Source organism: Podarcis gaigeae (genome assembly GCF_964106915.1).
Source record: "Podarcis gaigeae genome assembly, chromosome: 5".
Lineage (NCBI taxonomy): Eukaryota > Metazoa > Chordata > Lepidosauria > Squamata > Lacertidae > Podarcis > Podarcis gaigeae.
Genome location: NC_139681.1, coordinates 59313969 through 59334289, shown reverse-complemented (window position 1 = coordinate 59334289; position 20321 = coordinate 59313969). Strand labels below are relative to the sequence as shown.

The 20321-nt window shown below is 45.5% G+C and overlaps 2 protein-coding genes across 2 annotated transcripts; one reads left to right on the top strand and one right to left on the bottom strand.

Annotated features, from left to right (window-relative positions):
• Nucleotides 1-11849: 11849 nt before the first annotated feature.
• Nucleotides 11850-14191, bottom strand: MARVELD1 (MARVEL domain containing 1). Its single transcript, XM_083740089.1, has one exon. The coding sequence runs from the start codon at nt 13293-13295 to the stop codon at nt 12771-12773; it is 525 nt and encodes a 174-aa protein (XP_083596215.1). The 5' UTR covers nt 13296-14191; the 3' UTR covers nt 11850-12770.
• Nucleotides 14192-15820: 1629 nt separating this feature from the next.
• Nucleotides 15821-20005, top strand: AVPI1 (arginine vasopressin induced 1). The gene is made up of 3 exons (XM_083740079.1): nt 15821-16043; nt 17489-17849; nt 19550-20005. Exons 1-3 carry the CDS (start codon nt 15929-15931, stop codon nt 19710-19712), a joined length of 639 nt encoding a protein of 212 aa, XP_083596205.1. The 5' UTR covers nt 15821-15928; the 3' UTR covers nt 19713-20005.
• Nucleotides 20006-20321: the final 316 nt, after the last annotated feature.

Sequence of the window (20321 nt, the reverse complement as noted above, 5' to 3'; positions counted from 1 at the left end):
CGGGCTCCTGGCAAAGGAACAAAGGAGCAAAGAATTGGAGTGCCGGCAAAGGATCGGAATGCAGAGGGACAGATCGGAACGGATATCTCTGCGCGTCAAGATTATTTGATGAGGTATGTGCTACAGTTCCGGGCAGCCTGCCAGCTTCTAATTAATGGCTTTATGGCTGGACTTTGAACTTTTATAGCCGGTTTTGCCGTGGCACAGGCAAAAGGCTAGAAGGATAAATTTTTCCTATGCTGGGGGAAATCGAAAGTAAAGCAGCTGCAGCAGTGTCGCAGCATGAATTTAAGACAGCAGAGAGAACTTTCACTTTTGAACTTGCCTTTGGAATGCGGTTTGAAGCAGCTGCAGATAAGCAAAGCAGTTAAGCAGAAAGGCACAGGTTCACAGGCAGAGGCTGTTTTGAATTTGCTTTTGGATTGAAGCAGCTGTACACAGACGCAGCATGTATAAAGCAGCCTGATTTAAAGCAGCAAAGATGACGCTAAAGGCTAATGCCAAAGTCATGATGGCCCTTCAGGATGCTTGTGGGATTCCTAAGCTCAATAGGAAGAACTATGCGGACTGGGTTCTCTATGCAGAGGCTATTCTGCGGAAAGAGGGTCTGTTTAAAGTTATTACAGAGACCCCCCCAGCTCCAGTTACAGATGAATGGAAAGCTATGGATTCCAAGGCAAGGGGAACTCTTACGTTGATAGTATCCCCAGAAGAGCTCTGTCTGTTGCGTGATAAGACCTCAGCCAGAGAAATTTGGGACGCTTTGAGAGAGGCTCACTTGAGGACAGAAGCTGGGTCCACAATGTTTTACTTTAACAAGCTGCATAATATGGCTCTTGCTGAAGGTGGAGATGTGCGTATACATCTGATGGAGATGCAGAATCTGAGACATGAGCTGCAACAGAGAGGACTCAACTTTCCAGAGGAAGTGTATTCCTTTATGATACTACAATCTTTGGGTTCAGGTTGGGAGTCTGTTGCGACTCAGATTGCTGTACAGCCAACTGCTCAGCTAACAGTGGACTATGTTACTGCCGTGATATTGAATGAAGCGGATCGCCGGGGTGCTAGCTGCATCAACAAGGGGGAGACTTCACAGATGTCATCCCATAGTGCAGTGGAAACACCAGATGGCGCCAAAGCTTTGAAGGCAGTGAAATGCTACTCGTGTGGACGTCTAGGCCATATGAAGAGGGAATGCAGATATCCCAGGGCCAAGACAGAGCAGCGCAGCGAAAGCTCATCGCGTGGAAAAGGCCGAGGCAAAGGCAAAGGTCCGGTGTCCAGGACAACACAGCACAAGGCAATGGTCTCACGCTTCACTCCAAAGGTTGCAGAGGTCCAGAAGACGTCTAGATCTTTCTTCGTTGTTGATTCAGCGGCGACCCACCACATGTGCAACGATAAGCGACTGTTCGTGTCTTTTACACCGCAGGAAGGTGCGATTCACCAGGCGGATGACCACACAATCCCCAGTAAAGGCTACGGAACTGTTGTTCTTCACAGTTTGGACTTATCGATACAGGATGTGCTTTATGTGCCAGATGCCAAGCATAATCTGCTCAGCGTTGGACAGCTGAATGAGCGGAAAATTGACGTTTCCTTTAAGAACAAAAGGTGCATCATCACAAAGAAAAATGATTATGTATTGCATGCTGAATATGTTGATCGTTTGTATGTTTTGTATTTTGATGATGTTGTGCAGGATGACACTTGTTGCATTGCAGGTTCTAACAAAAGTTTGCATGCAGAATGTATTCACGATTTTCATCGAAAATTTGGTCATTTGCATTTTGAGGCAGTATCTAAAATGCCTGCCTTGGTTGAAGGTATGACTATTAAACCCTGCAGGTACCACATGAAGTGCAAGGCATGCGCAGCAAACAAGGTAAAAATGGCTGCGAAAGGTAAGGTGTCTAGTAGGCAAGCTACAGAACCATACCAGGTTGTTCATGCTGATTTGGTTGGACCACTAGCGCCCTCTTTGGGTGGAAACAGGTACTTCATGGTTCTCATTGATGCATTTTCCAGGTATATTTATGTGTACAATCTCAAGCAGAAATCAGAGGCTTTTCCAAGGTTCAAGGAATTCTGTGCTTGGTTGGGAAATGTGCATGGTAAGAAGGTAAAGACTCTTTTCAGTGATCGCGGGGGAGAATTCACTTCTCAGCAGTTTGAAGCTTTTCTGACTGAGAAAGGAATTCAACACGATTTGTCTAGTCCTCGCTCGCCATGGCAGAATGGACTTGCGGAACGAGCAAATCAGACATTGCTTCAAGGGTTAAAAACCTTGCTGCATGATGCCAATCTTCCAGAGAGTTATTGGGCCGAAGCTCTCTCATGTTTCACTTACAGTTATAATCGCAGGTTATCTTCAGCGATTGGTTATACCCCCTATGAGAAGATGTTTGGCAAGAAGCCATACATCAAACACATGAAAATTTTTGGTTCTGACATGTGGGTTCACTCACCACAAAACTCCAAGTTAGACAAGCGTGGATTGCATGGTATCTTTCTAGGTTATCAGAAAGGGTCTTACAGAATAATGATGACTGACTCTAAGGAAATTAAGCTCACAAGAAGTGTTGAGTACAATGCCAAGTGGGGGGAGAAAGTGGGAATTTTCCAATGTTATCCTGATCACAGTGATGAAACTGAGGATAGTCAAAAGCAACCGCAACAACCCACACCCACTGATGAAGGTTCTGAGTCTGAGTCTGAAACTGAATCGGGTGATTCAGAGGATTTCAAGAGTGCGAAAGCCTCTATGCGACCCTCTGAAAGCTCTGATCAAGAATTGGAGGAACCATTGTTCACAATAGGTCACTTTTCTCCTAAGAAGGAAGAGGAGAGTGTTGAAGACTTAAGGCTAATTCGCAGGTCACAGAGAGCAACAAAAGGCAGACCTCCAAAGAGATTTGCTGATGAGTTTGCTAAGATAGCAGTAACAGCTGTTAAAAGCTCCAAGAAGGTATTTGAACCTTCAAGTTTCCAAGAAATCCAGGATTTGGATTCAAAGGAAGCTGAGCCATGGTTAAATGCCATGAAGGCTGAGCTTGATTCCTTGGAAAGGAACAAAACATGGGACCTTGTTCCAGTAGTTCCAGGAATGAAACTGCTTGGAAGCAAATGGGTCTTCAAAGCGAAGACAGATCAAAATGGCAAGATAGTCAGACACAAAGCCAGATTGGTAGCCAGAGGTTTTGCACAGGTGCCAGGTGAAGACTATCACGAGACCTACTCACCCACCGTGAGGTATGAGAGCATTAGGCTTATGCTCAAGCTAGCTGCAGAGGAGAATCTACACATTAGTCACCATGATGTGAATACAGCTTTTCTGTACGGATCTCTAGATGAATCACTTTATATGCTTCCACCTGATGGCGTACAGGTAAAACAGGGATTTGTTTGTGCTCTGAAGAAGTCCCTTTATGGTCTCAAACAAAGTGCACGGTGTTGGCACACAAAACTCACTGAAGTATTGTTTTCTCTAGGTTTTAAGCAAGGGAAAGCTGATCCATGTGTATTTGTCAAAGAGGAGGGGCAAAAGAAACTGTATTGTTTGTTTTATGTTGATGATCTTTTATTCTTTTGGAAGGATATCACAATGTACAATAATGCCCTAGCTCAACTGAAAGAGCACTTTGACATGAAAGATCTTGGTGAGGTAAACAACTACCTATCTCTGGAAATAGAGAGAGATCAAGATGGTAACATTCTAGTACACCAGTCACGGAAAATTGCTGATGTGTTAAGCAAACTAAACCTGATGGATGCTAACCCTGTAGACACACCGATGACAACAGGTTATCAGGTAGATGACACTGGAGAAGCATTTTCTGATACTACACTGTACAGAAGTGTGCTAGGCAAGCTAAACTTCATTGCCAGATGTTCAAGACCTGACATTGCTGTTAGCTGTAATTTGCTAAGCAGACAAGTCAACAATCCTACTGTTAAGGATTGGAAAGCTCTGAAACGCATAGCGCCGTATTTGAAAGGCACTATGCATTACAGACTGAGATTTAACAATCAGAAGTCTGGTGGTCTTGAGATATTTGCAGATGCAAGTTTTGGAAGTGACACTACAGACAGGAAAAGTACGTCTGGAGTTTGCTATAAGTACAATCAGGGTCTATTTGATTGGTCATGCAAGAAGCAAACAACAGTTAGCTTAAGTACTTGTGAAGCTGAACTGAATGCACTGTCTTATTCACTTAAGGATTGTGAATGGTTGTTACAATTGTGCAAAGACATGAAAATTCCTGTCAAATGTCCAATCCAGGTTTACCAGGACAACAAAGCATGTTTGGCTTTGCTGAATTCTGAAGGTTGTAAGCAAAGCACGAAGCACTTGCAATTGAAGTTGCAACATGCTAGGGAACGTATTCAAAAGGGACTCGTAACGGTGTCCTATATGCCAGGTAGTGAAATCCCTGCTGATGTATTGTCCAAGATTGTATCAAGGGATCAACACTGTACCTATGTGCAGAAGTTGGGTTTGTGCTGATATTGTACGAACACGCTGCCCAGTGATGTTCACAGAAAGGGGGAGGATGTTGGTTTCTGCTTCCTTCACTGAGCAGCGAAGTGCTTGTCACAAGACAATGTTTACATTCCACAGTCAAGTGCTGTTGGGTTTTCTCATGGGAAAGGAGACTGGATGTGACGTACACTGGTTTCCTGTTTTTCACTGTTCTTTGCAGTTCAGTGTGTTTTTCTCTCCGTGCTTTAGAGGAGAGAGGATGCCTTTCTCTGCTCCGGCAGAGGGAAGATGTTTTTCTGTAAATTACCAGCTTTGAAGTGTAAATAAAGTAATATAGAGCATGTTGGCACGTACTTTTCATCATTCCGCTGTGCACTGGACACTGCTTATCTCCAACAGTCCCGCCCCAGCTACACTCATGGTCCAAGGGGAGATTCCAGGTGGGAGGAACTGCAAATTCAAATATGAAGCTAAAAGCAAAGATCTGCACCAGCAAAAGAATGGAAATGGATTAAACACTTGTAAAATTGGGTAGCCTCAAGCCAGCTATTAAGGACCTGCAGGAGCAGTACCATACACCAAAAAGAAACCTGATTAATTCTCTGCATAAAGCTGCTGCTAAAATACTTTGACAATACATCCCATCCATTCTTTTTTAACAAGTGAAATAAGTGGCTACCTTGAATAAAAACTAATGCAACATATGTATGGAGTCCTATGAAATTTCATTCAGGCAAATTCTTCAGGCTGGTTATTACTCTTTATCTTCTAATTTTATATGTACACAAATTCTATAAAGTTGCATATAATGGTCCCATTCATACATTATGCTTTAGGTGCAAAACGGGGACAAAAGGAACTCAAATTAATGCTTACTCTCAACTGCAATTTCACTCAAAACCCACAAGGTGGCTGTCCAGATCCGATAACTGATCTCTGCTAAGATGACAACAACAGGAATAGGCAGCTGCTCGCACCTCAGTGGGATTCTGCTTCTGCAAAAATAACCTATGTACAGTGGTACCTCAGGTTAAGTACTTAATTCGTTCCGGAGGTCCATACTTAACCTGAAACTGTTCTTAACCTGAAGCACCACTTTAGCTAATGGTGCCTCCCGCTGCTGCTGCGCCGCCGGAGCACGATTTCTGTTCTCATCCTGAAGCAAAGTTCTTAACCTGAAGCACTATTTCTGGGTTAGCAGAGTCTGTAACCTGAAGCGTATGTAACCTGAAGCGTATGTAACCTGAGGTATCACTGTACAACTTTGAGCTGAGAGCATCTGAAACTACCTAAGAATACACTGCCTCCCTCAAGTTATTTCTTTACAATGCGCTCTCTCTCTCTCACTCACTCACACACACACACACACACACACACACTAATGCCAGTCTGCTACTGCTTTTTCCCCACAGTGCTTTTTGGTTTTGTATTCACTGTGTGCATTTATCCAACATGGCTCTACTATTAAACTAGAGGCAGACATTTATGAGCATGTGTTACTGCATGATTACATTGCACAAGTACAGAAATGGCCTTGACTGTAGAATTTAGCATCTTGAGGAGCACAATGGCCATTGTAAAAAGGACATTTTAGACTTGAAGTTCACAAAGTAGGCTTGAAAACAAGTCTGGTGAAATCTCAGAAGGATTTCCAGTGGTTTGGGGTGGGGCTTCTCAGGCTTCCTACTGCAACTAGAAGAGAAGCAAAATATGCCTGCACCACAAATTTAAAGCTGGTTTCATTTTTTTGTATAGAACCTAGGAACTCCTGTTCTTTGAGGGAACTGGTTCTAAGCACTTTACATTTGCAGTATGAATATGTTTTGTTACAGTTGAACTAAAGTGCTGTGTGGCTAAGGAATGTTATTGATCTGAAGCAAACTTGTTGCTTTGTGTGGAAAATGTTATTGCTGTCTAGCAACAGGAACTGATCAGCACAGGCACAAGTTTTGAAGTGCTTGGAAAAGGAGCTGGATCTGGGCTTTAGCCAGTTGGCACTTCCCGTAGGTAGGTAGGTAGGTAGGTAGGTAGGTAGGTGGCAGCTCTTGGAAGAACAAGCTTGGTGTATAATGGGTGTCAGAATCAGGGATTGGATTCCCAGCTTACCTTGTAACATAGCCATGTTTCAGTAGCAGTGGGTGTGTTTACCATCAGAAGAGCATCACACTAATGTTGCCAGGTTTAGTAGATTAGTTAGTTTAACTTATAAAAATGCAGTAATCAGTTAAAATGTGCCCCTGATTAATTGGGCAGCAATTTTTTAAATGAAAGAAATAAACTCATTGTGGTTATTTGTACTGATGTTACATATAATACCAGGGGTGGCATGCACTATCTTAGAAGATGCAATAAAACGTAAAACTAAACAATAAAAACCATTTTAACAAGTTAACAAGAGACAAAAGTTAACCTTTGTTGAAAGGTGTATTATTAATTGTCTGCATAGGCCTGGGAGAATTAAAAAAAAATCAGCAGGCATTTAAAAGTTGGCACTTATAAGTTGAGATACTTTGTCCAGGGTTTGAACTTACAGATGAGAAACCCATGTTGTTTGGGAGTCACGCTATGGTTCCCAAACAGAACACCATGAGTTCTGGCTTCTCCTCTTCCAACTATGCTATCCAGAATGTTCTGATGATTCTCTAGGTGGGAGCAATCTGTGTCTGTGAGACTGAAATCCCTTTTCCTGGGGCGCCTGTGGGTTCTCAATGCATGCTTCCTACTGAATTGACCAGGGAACTGGCTGACTGTTGGGATTGGAATGTCAGCCTTTCCATGTCTGGGCCTGTCTGTTTGCCTAGCAAAAGACGGGTTACTGTGAGTAGGATGCAAACTGCTCTCTGGGGGGGAAGTCTGAAGCTTGTGGCTGTATGTATTTGACTCTACACTCCTCTTAATTGTGCCACAGTACCTGATGAGGTAGCAGCGACCTAGTGGACGACTAAGGTGTTGTATAAGTAGTGGGAGTGTACAATGATTAGGGCAATGCCATGAAATTGTTCTGCCATTGTCATGTGTTGATTGGTGCCTTCCATGTGTGAGTAATGTGAGGCATTGGTACACAATGCTGTGATTGATGAATTGCTGTTGCTGTGCTACCTTTGGTTTCTGTTTTGTGTTACTGTTTTGTTTTCTGCTTTGCTACTGGGAGTATAGAGGATTGTGGATACAACCTTGGTGGCTGACAATTGAGTGATTTATTTAATAAGGCTGTTGCCCTGACTGCAGCCTCTTGTTCCAGTGTTCACAGAATTTTATTCAGAGAATGACTTTGACTCCAGAAACCTGATCTCTAAGGCTCTCTAAAGCATCTCTAAGGCTCACTACACCAGTGTGGTGTAGTGGTTAAGAGCGGTAGTCTCATAATCTGGGGAACCGGGTTTGCGTCTCTGCTCCTCCACATGCAGCTGCTGGATAACCTTGGGTTAGTCACACTTCTTTGAAGTCTCTCAGCCCCACTCACCTCACAGAGTGTTTGTTGTGGGGGAGGAAGGGAAAGGAGAATGTTAGCCGCTTTGAGACTCCTGAAGGGGAGTGAAAGGCGGGATATCAAATCCAAACTCCTCTTCTTCTTCTTCTTCCAAAAACAATTGTACACACCGCTCCAAAAATTGATCCAATAAACAGCCAACACCTTTCCTGCCTTATACCCTTTCACCTCTCAGTGTTTCCCTCTATCTACCCCCAAAAGGGATGCAATGACCTCTTGAGTATCAAACAGCTGAGGGAGATACAGTGCCCTGTATTTAGGACTACTCATTCTCTGTCTGTTTTGACTCGCAGGCTGCCCTGCTTCTCTATTCAAAAATTCAAAAATTCCCCATTCTTCTTTAAACTGGCTGGCAGGTAATCAGCAGAATCATTACGGGTTTGTGGATTCCTGGAAGGGCCAGGACTTAAACCTCATATTGGCTCATAACCAGCTTGTGCTTGTTTTGAGATGATGAGGGGTCTTACATCATGGACTTCTGCCGCTGCAGCAGCATAGGCTGCTGTGATTCAGAGAACTCCCTATATAGAGAGCACCTTTCACCAGACATGATGGCTGACTGTGAAGTGGATAGATAATCCAAACCAGGGCTGCTGTTCCATTATCTGCTTGTCCAGTCTCATATCCCAATATAGCAACTGGAGTATGGAACCAAATAATGCCCCAATGTGGCTCCAGTAAGCTGTTCCTCTCTGTGACAAACAGCAGAGCCAGACCAGAGTCTGGTGATGCAGTCCCTCGGAAATTCCACCAGAGTGCTGGAGCCTCTCGCTGATTGACAGCTAGCCACAGAGTCAGCTGGCCACAGAGGGGAGAGGAGCAGCACTTTGGAGGGAGAATAAAAGGAGCAGTTTCTGAGGGAGACAGGGCTTGATATGAGATGAGAGATAAGGCTTGATTTGAGTTGAGAGATAGGGTTCAGATTGAGTGGGAGATAGGGAGTGAGATAGGGATTCCAAACTTCCGCCTACTTAAAATAAATCATTTCAAGAGTAATGAATGCCCTGAATTTGTAGGAAACCACATACTTTATCAACCCTTTAGATCAAGGCTGGAGAATCTGTGACTGTTGCTGAACTACCAAGCTATCAACCCTGACCAATCAGCCATACTTTGGCTGGCACTGATGGGACACAAGTCCAACAACATCTGTCCACACATCTCTGCTTTAGATACATAGAATAACCTTCCATGTTCATGACTGGCTAGCAGCCAGGGCCCTGGTACTGTACCTATAACTTACATATTATGTGACCGTTTCATATTCAAAAGGTCCCTGACGTCATCTTGATAGATGACGATAGCACAGCATCAATGGAATAATTGCCCTTTGCTTGCTTAAAATGGAGTAACAGAGATAAGAAAATCAATATCTCTGAGTAAATTAGTAGCAAGAGAGTTGTGAAATACACTGCAGCACATCTCCAGGTTTGCTCTGACGGCTTTCTTAAAACACACACACACATAGCTGGGTTGGTGACAATGAAATTGGTATCTTGTGGTGCCTGGAACACACAGTCAAAGGGCAGGGCATGTGATAGGTGTAAGGTTCAGTGAGCAAGGATCAGCAGTGAGAAGTAAAAAGGGTCTGGCCCAGGAGAAAAACCTACAACCTTCAAATCCAGAGAGAGAAAATAGGAAAAGGGGGGAAGATACAGGGGATCTTTTCTATTCTGATTCTGCAGGGAGCCATAAAATAGTGATGGATATCACAGTTATGCTTTGTTTATGAATGTCCCTATGGTATTCATTAGCCACTTTTGTTAGATTGAATGCTGAGCTAGATAAAGCATTGGTCTCACTATTTTGGAGAAAAATACACACCATAAATTTAGGTTTGTGTAATTAAAGGGACCTGGCACAACAAATTCACTTTAAAAAAACAAAACTTCTATGGCTGGGAAAGCAACAGGAAAATGCATTAAAAAGTGCGAGATGATGACTGATGAGAAGACATATAGGGTGTTATTTAAGTTTTACTTAAGAGTAGACCCAATAAAAATAATGAACATGGAAAAGTTGGTCCATTAATTCCAATGGCTCTACTCCACATAAAACTTCATTGAATACCACAAATAATTTCCATGCAACCAAAACAGATAGGATGCTCATTGTCGTGACCTTCCTACAAACAAATTTGGAAATGTATAACCTCTGTGTAATCTCTGTGAAAGTAAATAAATGTTCAGTAAATACCCTTGGCAGAGTACATTAATGAAGACGAAAACAGCTGGGGAGCAAGGTTTTTATTACATGTAGAATAGAAGGAAGAAAGTCAGGAATGTCCAGAGGTTAGAGGCCAAGGGTTTTTTGGAAACTCCCGCGGTCCACTCTGAGATATGATTTCTTAAGCATGGTTGAAGTGGGCTTCCTCATTTGGTGTTGCTGGAATAGGGTCCATTTATCACAGGGAAAAGAGGCTCCAACAAGAATGATCCTATTCCTACCATTTGAAAAAAGGTAGGAATATATAGGCACATTAGATGTAGCATCTTAGCAAAAGATAGCTGTGGTAGCTGCTCTGGGAGTTTAGCACAATTAGACAAACAGTAGAAGTCAAAGGGGTGCAGGGGTCTCTTATCCAAGGCACTTCTATATTTCAGAGACAGAAATCCAGTGGTGGTGAAATCCAATGTGTGACAATCCGTGAGCGTGATGAAGCCTTCAGTTTACATGGTAGCAACTGGGGGTTGATCCTAGTTCCAAGGTTTGTATGGTTAGTGCTGTCACATTCTTATATTTCATGTAAAGTCATGAGACATGCGGGAGTAGTACCCGACAGCACTGGATCCTGTTTCCCTGCTAGGCACGGGGAATTCGGGCACTCTGCACCCTGACCCTGTTAGAAGTCTTCCATGTGATGTAACTGTTTCTCTTCACAGTTGCCATAGGAATATTTTCCTCCCCTTTTCTGGCCCAGAGCCAGCTTTTGCAGTAATTACATTTCCTCCACGGTCGACCATTCAGCTGCAGTGCCTGTCTGCAAATTTTTACCCTGGGGTTCTCTTTCAATTCTTTCTCCCATCCAGGGTAGGATTTATCTTGATGTTTCATGCAGAATAAAATATGCCTCCTTCTCTGGAATATGATGGGAACAGGCAGTGGCGTAGCGTGGGGGGTGCAGGGGGGGGCCGGCCGCACCGGGCGCAACATCTGGGGGTTAGGGGGCGCAAATCCACGGGTTAGGGGGCACAGATCCACGGGTTAGGGGGTGCAAATTACTTGCCTTGCTGACAAACCACGCTACGCCACTGGGAACACGAGGATACAGACCCTGCCATAAAAGGGGCTAAGAACAGTCTGGAATCCGGTAGCTCTCTCACACACACACTATTAGTCTTCTTCAGTAGGAACCTGAATTTGGGTATCTTTAGGAAGTCTTTGCAGATCACAGAACTAATATCCAACTACTTGCCTCCTAAAGATACCAAATATCAAGGTTTGGCCCCAACCTCATATAGAGCCACACTGGGTAGATTCACATCTATGATCCACCTGGATTCCAATCCTGGCCTCAGATAATGACCAGCACCTCACTCCAATTTCTGTGAGAGGGCTCTGCTCTCTGGCCTCTTTTGTTCCATCACTACATAACCTGTTGCAGAACTCTCCAATGTTTCCTATTATTTATGACCAATTGGTTTGTGGGGTGGCTTGCTCAAATATGAGGCAATGGCTCAAGAAGATTTCAAGGAACTGAAGCATTAATTAATTCAGGAAGTTACAAGAGTGACATTTATGGGCACAGTGTGTGTAATTTGAGCTAGGGATTGCCAGGCCTCAGAAATGGACTCATGAGCTCAGCTCTGGATCCCATTGTTGGTGTCAGTATTTAGCTTACATATCTAATAGTAAGAACAAAGAAACTTCATCTGAGCAAAAGCAAAGAGAATGTGCCTTTTGCTTTAATCAGCAAAGCCAATGCCCCACATTTAGGAAATACAGGTTAGGGAGTGCAAATATCCAAAAGACATGAGCCTCAACACATCCATTTTTAAAAAGTAAAAACTGGTTACTGGAGTTATGCTATGCTATAAATGTCACAATGTCCACATCAGGGTCATATCTAAAATAAAAAAGTTACTAAGAACCATCATTTATAAATATCTGATTAAAAACAGAATGCTATGGAGGAAGAAAAGAATGCAATGGAAGCTTTTGAGGGTGGTTCCTAAGCTTATGCTTATATAACTTCTGAAATGGGATAATATTAATAATATACCAACAGAGCACCCTAAAGGGTGGATATTCAATATTACTAAACATTAATTAAATGTGAGAGGATGAGATCTTATGTATATGGCATAAAAACATATGGACAAACACTACAAACTAAATTAAATCTGCTCCTATAAGGATTATGAATAACACTGAATGATCAAGGGCTTCCAGGGCACCTTATGTCAACCACATATTCTGGAATCATAGACCAGGCCAAACCTTTCTAGACCCACAGAGACCCACCTGCCAAGGGAAAGAAGAAAAGAAACAGGGAAACCCACAATCTGGCTCCCACGTTTAATCTGAAGGATACACCATTTCTAGCTTCTGGGTCATGAAAGCATGCATCCATCCGTTGATGAAGGGCATAGAGCATCCATCAGTACCATGGACATAGGGGATTACTCCCCCTCTCCCAATAAAGTCTACTGAAGTTTTTTCTCTCCATCAGGATGGCAACGATGAATCTGGAACAAGGAGCAGTCTGTGGGGACTGTATGTGTACAAGGCTTGTCCGTCTGGTTGAAGAAGGGTCTGTCCATCCCTGCCCATCAGCCTACCTCCTTGCATCTCTCAGATATCCTTGTGCCCCTGGAAATGTCGTACCAGGCAGCAGAGTCCTGAAATTAGGTAAAAGAAGGCAGTGATACCTGCAAAGACGGCAGCAGTCAGGTAGGCTTTGTAACTGCAGGGCCATTTGTAGACTGGCAGGTTGCAGTAGCTGAAACTCTGTGCCTTCTGGCTTAGGATGCCTGCAGCAGCTGCAGAAAGAATAACCCCAAGCAACAGATCGTGCATTAGGTTCGTCATAAGCCAGCGGGTTCCCAGCACCGGCACCAGAGACCAGCGGCCCAGCAGGCTGAGCCCAAAGAGCGCCAAGGTGAGCAACCACAGCAGGACCGCCGCAAAGACCGCAAAGTAGGTGGCTCCTTCATACTTGTGCGCTGCTAAAGTCACCCAGCAGACAGCCCCCGTCAGCAGCTGGGCAATGCGCAGCACTCCCAGCAGACTTCTCAAGAAGGGCCTGTTCAGACTCAGAGTCTCTCTCGACTGTGGGCAAGGCGGTGGAGGGGAGGACGGAGGTGGTGGAAGAGCCATGCTGCAAGACTGCGGCCTCCAGGCGCTTCTGTCCCGTCCAGTTCTGCCTTCTGGAGCCCAGCAAACTTCACCCCCCCTCTCAGGCACTTCCTCTGTCTGCAGCTGCCAAACATCTGCAGCTCAATGGACTTTCCTGTGCAGGGGCCTCTCAGCTTCCCGGCTCTGTCCCTCCCTGTTCCCCCCTTGCCCCTCCTCTTCTCTGGGTGGTTCTCTTTCTCCATCCTTCTGCTAACTCCTCACTCCTCTCTCCTTCACGCCCCTGCAGTCCCAAGCCGAGAGCTCTCAAAACACCCAGTAAAGCTGGCTGCTTTAGCATCACAGTTTCCTCAGCTACACACTATGTACTGCTTCAGCCAACAGTTCTTCCTAAGCAGAAAGGTTGCCTCAGCATGTGGGCCCTGCAGGCACAGAGTTTTGCCTCTCCCTTTTGCAGGAGATGGGTTTGGGCACATTGGCTGCATAGGCATCGTGCATTTAAAGCACACCATACATTTAAAGCACATTTCCTCCCCCCCCCCCATAAGGTGATTGGGATCTATAGTTTGCCCCTCACAGAGCTACAATTCTCAGGATCTTTACTTCCCATTCTCAGCCACAGTTCCCAGGATTCAGAAGGGGGTAAAGTGCTTGAAGTGTATGGCACATACACAGCCTCAAAACTCTGCATTGTATTGACCCTCCTGGTAGCCCAGGTCCTGGCCAGCACCACTAGATGGTGCAAACAAACTCCAGCCTGCTCTCATCTTGGATGTCAGAACTCAGGTCAATTTTCTTTCTATGTTCTAAAGAGGCAGAGGAGACCAGGAAAAAACCAGTGGTATTTCTTTCCACACTCCTGATTTAACTTGTGAATATAAAAATAAAAAACTTAGGAGGCTTTAAATGGATAAGTTGTTTCCTTATCTGGAAACAACTTACAGGCCTGTGCCTGTAAACTCCACTCTTTGTCTTTAGAGACCTGGCTTTATTTTAAAACTGCTGTGAGCTGCCCAGAGGACAGGATGAACAGGTGACCAAGATATGTCGTACATGAATGAATCAGTAAGTCAAGACCTCTCCTAAACAGGTCCAAACCAGCTTTTCCTCTAGCAGGGTTGAATGTTCCAAAAGGAAGGTTGTCAGCTCGCATACAAAGGATCCATTCTTTAAATCACTCTAATTTTGATCTTAGTGGGTCTCTTGACTTTCATTAAGATGCTGCAGGCAATGATTTCTGTGTGACATGCAGGATTTTAAGTTTCACGGCACCACTTCTCACATGGTATTCTCCAGAAAAAAAGTTTACATTGCACTTAGTTATTTGTTTTTTTAAAAATTTATTTAAGTATGTCTTTTTCCACTATTGCACATTTGGAAGCTCTTGCTTGTGCTGACGCATTCTTCAACTTGGAACTGCAGCAAGATACACACTTGTACAATTTTCCCATGTGACGTTGTATCCTGAGTGGATGTGACTGTCCCTGGAAAGGGGTGCAGAGGTCTAAATGAAAACAGGGCATTCCTTTAACCCTGATCCCCTTTTTCTCTGACAAGTTTGCAAAATTACATCTCAGTGTGCGTCTTCTTGGGGATCAAAGGGCAAGTCAAATCCCATGGCATCTTTCTACATACTTCCCAGAGAACACGGCGGCAAAAATTCATGCCTGAGGGTTCTGGCTTCCTGGCACGCAGCAGGAGCTGGCTGTGGAGCCCGCGCCTTCCCTCCACGTCGACCCTTAGCACGTGTCTGGCTGCGACTACTTTGCGTGGCTCAGTAGAGCGGAATAGGCACGTTGAAGGGCGTAGCCGGGGGGGGGCAGGGAGGAGCAGCTGTTCCCCCCCCCCTTTAATAAAAATACCTAACTAACTTAGGTTCTACCCACCCCCACCCTCCAACAAAAATCCTGGCTACGCCCATGGGCACGCTCCAAACCCTTTCTCGCCTGCTGCCTTGCCAGACAGGCCCGTAATTGCCCAGACAGGCAAAGGCGAGCAGGTTGCCGAAGTGGTCTGAGAAGCCAGACGTTACGGGGTCAGGCTAGCGATCCTTTCCAGCAGCAATTCCTATTTTTCAGGTTGCTGTCAGGGAGGCCGATCGTGCTTCGCTCCCCTGGGGACCTCCACTGCCTGCCCTGCCAGAACCAGATACTCCGTCCTATTTGCAAAGAGAGAATTCGGCGCGAGCCACTGAAGGAAAACAAGCAGAAAATAAAGTGGGGCTGGGGAGAGGAGAGGATGAAGATTAAGCCTCCACGCCGGTGACATGGCACGATCGGGTTTCTCAGAGGGCCAATTAACTCCTTGCTGGAATTAGGTTCAGCCTAAGGAAAGGCAGACGCCTCTGTGCCTGTGGACAAAACACACAAAAACACCCCGCCGTCCCTGTCAGTCAACCACAGCAGGAAAAAGCAACGCCCCTCTTTCTCCTTGCAGGCTAACGCCCTTCCCAGTGACGTCAAGAACGCCGCCTGCCACGCGTTACCAGCAGGGACAGCGGAGCCCCGCCTCCTCCCCACCCGATTGGCTGCCTTGGTTATCTTCGGAGTTCGGATTTAGAACCTTGGAGTTAAGAGGCAGATGAAGCCGATTGGCTGAGATGCAGGTTGCCTGCGCTCTTCAATGGACAAAGGAATCTTCGCCGCGTGAGCCTGCGAATGACGGGAATCGGCTTGGGGAGAGGCAAGGCGAGAGCAGGGGAACCGCCCGCCCTGGCGGGTCTCCAGGAGCCTTCGAGAGACCCGTGGCCTCAAGGACGACAGCAGCCGCCAGGTCTGTGACTTACCTGTCCGAGGAGCCCGAATCCACTCAGGTCTGGGCATGGGCCTCGATTTGTTGCTGTAAAATGCCAGATTCCCCCGAGTGGGGGAAGGGACGTGGTTCCTCGCTCGGCTGGAGAGGGAACAATCCTTGCCAGTATCTCGGGGCAGCACAAACCAGAATAATTTTTTGCTGGGCTCCTTTTTGTTCCCTTGACATCATGCTTTTGCTCGAAGAAGTTCAGAACGACTCCGTGGGGAAGGTTAGATGGACAGTGTAACTTGCCCTAGATCTCCCAGGGCCCCGCGTGATTTACTGTATTATTTGGGTATAATAATACTGTAATGCAAACGAGCTGAGGGGTGCATACTTGGGAGTTATCCTCCCAACATCCCGGTAAGGTAGCATAGGCTGAGACCCTGGCCCGTTGTCACGCAGTTATCTCCATGCTGAGCACGGAGATTCAATTCTGCGTCTCCCCGTGGTTCAAGTCAACATCAGCTCTCTCTTTCCATCCAGTCCCAATATCGGTTCCTGCACAGCAACCGGGCTGAGGGACAAATATGCATGCTGCGTATGTATAATGCCATTTTCGGAGCGATATAAAAGTGCACCCTTAGCTCCCGGTAACTGACGTATTGGCTCGTCTCTACGACTCCCGCGTGCCCATCTCATGGCTTGAACATCATGATTCATTGGGATCATCTGGCGAGCTGGCAAGCGAGGCTCCAGCTGTGAGGAGTGGACACTGCCGGTGTCTAAGCTTTCCAGAGTTAACCTGTAGCTCATATTAGGGCAAGTGGGTCATCAGGCTCTCTTTGGGAATTAACTGCTGTCCCTAGGCTTTCTTTACCATAAGAGACATCAAGGCATGGGAGGCTGCTGGGAGAAGACAAATGCCACCCCTTTTGCTTGAGTGCAAGAATGTGAGCTGTTGCCCCATATGGCCCCACCCTGGCACTCATCCCAGCTTCTGTGGAATTTCCGTGCATGCAAACCGGCTTTTAGCCTGGAGCTGTTTTCTGGTATGTAGCTCCTCCCAACTTGAGCACACCTGTACTGAGCAAGCAGAGGCCTGGCTTAATACTCTGCTGCCAGAGAATTAACAACACAATCTGGATGGTGTTGGGGGAGCTCAGAGGATTGCTTAGGAAAATGGAGGTGCTCTCTTTCTGATGGCCTACACATTCCCCAAGGGCCAGGAGTCAGCTGCAGAATAGGAATCCCAATTCCTTCAGTGGGGAAGGAACCAGTTTTGTTCTGTAGGAGGTGGCGGCAGATAAGCTGTGTTGGCAAAAGGGATAGATGCCTTGAGGCATGGCTGTGGAAAGATTGTGTCTTACACATCTGCTCTCAGCTAGGCAGGCATAGGTGAAGTTGAGGGTGGCAGAGGAGTAGCAGTGGCTGGCAGGATTAGTCATTCTGCTGTTTCACCCTATTTCCTCTCTCTTTCACAGAGCCACCTTCAGCCACAGAGTGGAGGGACCCTAGCATCATGGGTACCCCAGCCTCTATTGCCTGTGACTTGCCACAGCATCAGACCCCCAAAGCCTGCACTCGCAAGAGAGCATCTGCCAACATCTTTCAGGGGGTGGGGCTGTTGCAGTTGCGCCGCCTCTTCCACAGCAGTGGGGATGCCCAAGCCGAGGAGAGGGCCCAGCTGGTCTGGGAATGTGCAGGGAGCCGGTGCATTGCTCACGCCTTGCAGCAGCTCCGAAGGAGGCAGAGAAAGCTGAGGCTGAGATCACACCTGAGACCTCCTTCAGAAATGAGTGGTGCCACCAGACTCCTAGAGCTCCAACACTTCAGCCGCCTACGGTATGGTCTCCATGTTCATGCCACCCTGCTTCTACAGCTCTTGCATTCACCATCTAACAATAAAGCCACAAAGATCCCCTCTCCCCTGCTGTTTCTGCAACAGCAGGTTGTAGGCCAGCGATGACCCTTCAAATCTCATTGGAGTCTTAACTTCCATTTGTCTTGTTAGCATGGCCAATGATAAGAGATAACGGGTTTTCTTCAGCAACATCTGGAGGACTTCAGGTTCTCAACTCCTGGAGTAAGCAGTAGATCTCTACCTAAAACCAGTAACTTCCTACCTACAGATGTATTCTATAAATTCCTGGTTTGTATACCTTTGGCCAGCTGCTGTACCTCAAGTCATGTCACATTCACACCATAAAGTTCTATTAAACAGTCATGGCTTCCACCAAAGAATTCTGGGAGTTGTAGTTTAAGGATGCTGAGAGTTGTTAGATGTCCTTGTTCCCTTTACAGAACTATAGTTCTCAGGAGTTCCCTGTGACAAGGGATTGCTTGTTAAACTGCTCTGGGGGGGACACAGGGACTTCCTTACAACTCTCAGCATCCTTAGTAAAGTGCAGTTTGGGGGGAAGACATGACTGTTTACATTTAAAGCACTATGATTCCATTTTATAGTGTGAATGCAGCCTCGACCTCATAACTCTTCCTAAGTAACTAGCTTTACCTGCTCTTAATGCTGTTGTGCAGATGTAAAATAGTTATGGCCATATGTCATCAACAGTGGTCTCTTAATAAAGCCACGACTTAGAGCATCCTTTGCTTAAAAATGTGTTCATTGGTTATATTGCAGTGTGTTCAAAACTGGAGCAAATGTGCTTTGTATTGTACTCAGGTATAGCATGTAAACAGAATCTGCTGACAGGGACAGAGTTTAGCCTCTTACCAACCTCAGCTTTCAGCTTACGCAAGTTGAAAATGTAGATGCAAAAGTATGTGAGTAATGTGAAGTTTCAGAAACCAGAGGGGCAAAGCTTTCTCTAGTTCCTGCCCTCTACTCATCATTAACAGAAGCAGAATTTATGTATGCAGAGTAAGTAAACATGTAAATGTAATTCATTTGCATTATTTGTACAGTTCACACAATTTATTCTCCCTTTGAACAGAATTTTAAATTTTTTAAACATGGAGGATACAAAGACAGCTAGATCAGCAGGGTTTGGGAACCTGTGGCCAACCAGATGTTGCTAGACTACAGTGGTACCTTGGGTTAAGTACTTAATTCGTTCTGGAGGTCCATTCTTAACCTGAAGCACCACTTTAGCTAATGGGGCCTCCTGCTGCCACTGCGCCACTGGAGCACGATTTCTGTTCCCATCCTGAAGCAAAGTTCTTAACCCAAGGTACTATTTCTGGGTTAGCGGAGTCTGTAACCTGAAGCGTATGTAACCTGAAGCGTATGTAACCCAAGGTTCCACTGTATAGCTTTCTTCACCTCTGATCATTGCTCATATGGCTGGGGCTGAGAATTGGGCACTACTGCTGATCTAGAGGAAAAGGAGAGCAAGTGTGCTTCTCACAAACTAGCAAGGTAACTTTCAACTGTAAGAGTAGCCACACCTGTAAATTCTTTCCTCCTTTACTTGTAGAAGGACACCATGGCAATTCTCTTCTTATTGCTTGTACATATTGCTTACTTCTCCAGAAGAGATAACATACTACTCCATTTCTTAATGGGTGCCTTTGTTCTCCTATAGGATTGAAGACTGCACCACATCATGTGCTGATGTTGATGGCTGCAGCAATAGTGATAAGGAGATAGATGCAGCTGATCAAACCAGCCACTACACTGCTTCCCACTACAGGAAGAAAAAAAGTGGAATGGGAACTGCAGACTATCTGCACCAGCTCCGCCGGTGAGCAACTGAACCTGATGGCAACAGTTGTAGTTAAATGTCAATGTACGGAACAGGAGTAGCCTGAACCCAAGGGGGTTCGTATGGAACATGCACTTCTCTCACAGCAAAATGTTTTCATATAATATCCTCTGTGCTTCACACTGGCAAAAATGGTGGAGAAACTTGAAACCAACCCTCCTCTTTCAAGCACTACTTGTTCTGGTTCTCTGACTTGACCACATCCGGCTATGACAAAGCACAAACACTACAGACTGAATGTACCTGGTCATATTTAATAAAGCTTATTATACAGTCCCCTCTATGAAAGCACTTTGTGAATGCAAGTAGTAATTGCTTAAATTGCACCAATGTATCTAGTTCAGCACTGTATTTTGCATAATCAGATGCTTCTGAGAAGTCCACAAGGAGGCTGCATGAAGGTAACAACTTTCTTGTTGGCTCCCACTCAGTAATTTGTATTTGGATGCAGGCTGCCCCAGCTGCATGAAAACTATGTGGCACCTTCATGTAAGTAGCTGGAGGCAGGGCTGTCCCTCATGAGTTTGTCTAGTTGCCTTTTAAGATCAGCTAGTGTCACGTCTTGAAGTGGATTTCCTCATTATGCCAGTGT

Bases quoted from the DNA above. Each gene is read 5' to 3' on its own strand.
- AVPI1 (XM_083740079.1), top strand. From the start codon at position 15,929: ATGACGGGAATCGGCTTGGGGAGAGGCAAGGCGAGAGCAGGGGAACCG. The intron at 16,044-17,488 runs GTCTGTGACTTA...TCTCTTTCACAG, and splicing joins AGGACGACAGCAGCCGCCAG to AGCCACCTTCAGCCACAGAG. The intron at 17,850-19,549 runs GTATGGTCTCCA...GTTCTCCTATAG, and splicing joins CAACACTTCAGCCGCCTACG to GATTGAAGACTGCACCACAT.
- MARVELD1 (XM_083740089.1), bottom strand. From the start codon at position 13,295: ATGGCTCTTCCACCACCTCCGTCCTCCCCTCCACCGCCTTGCCCACAG.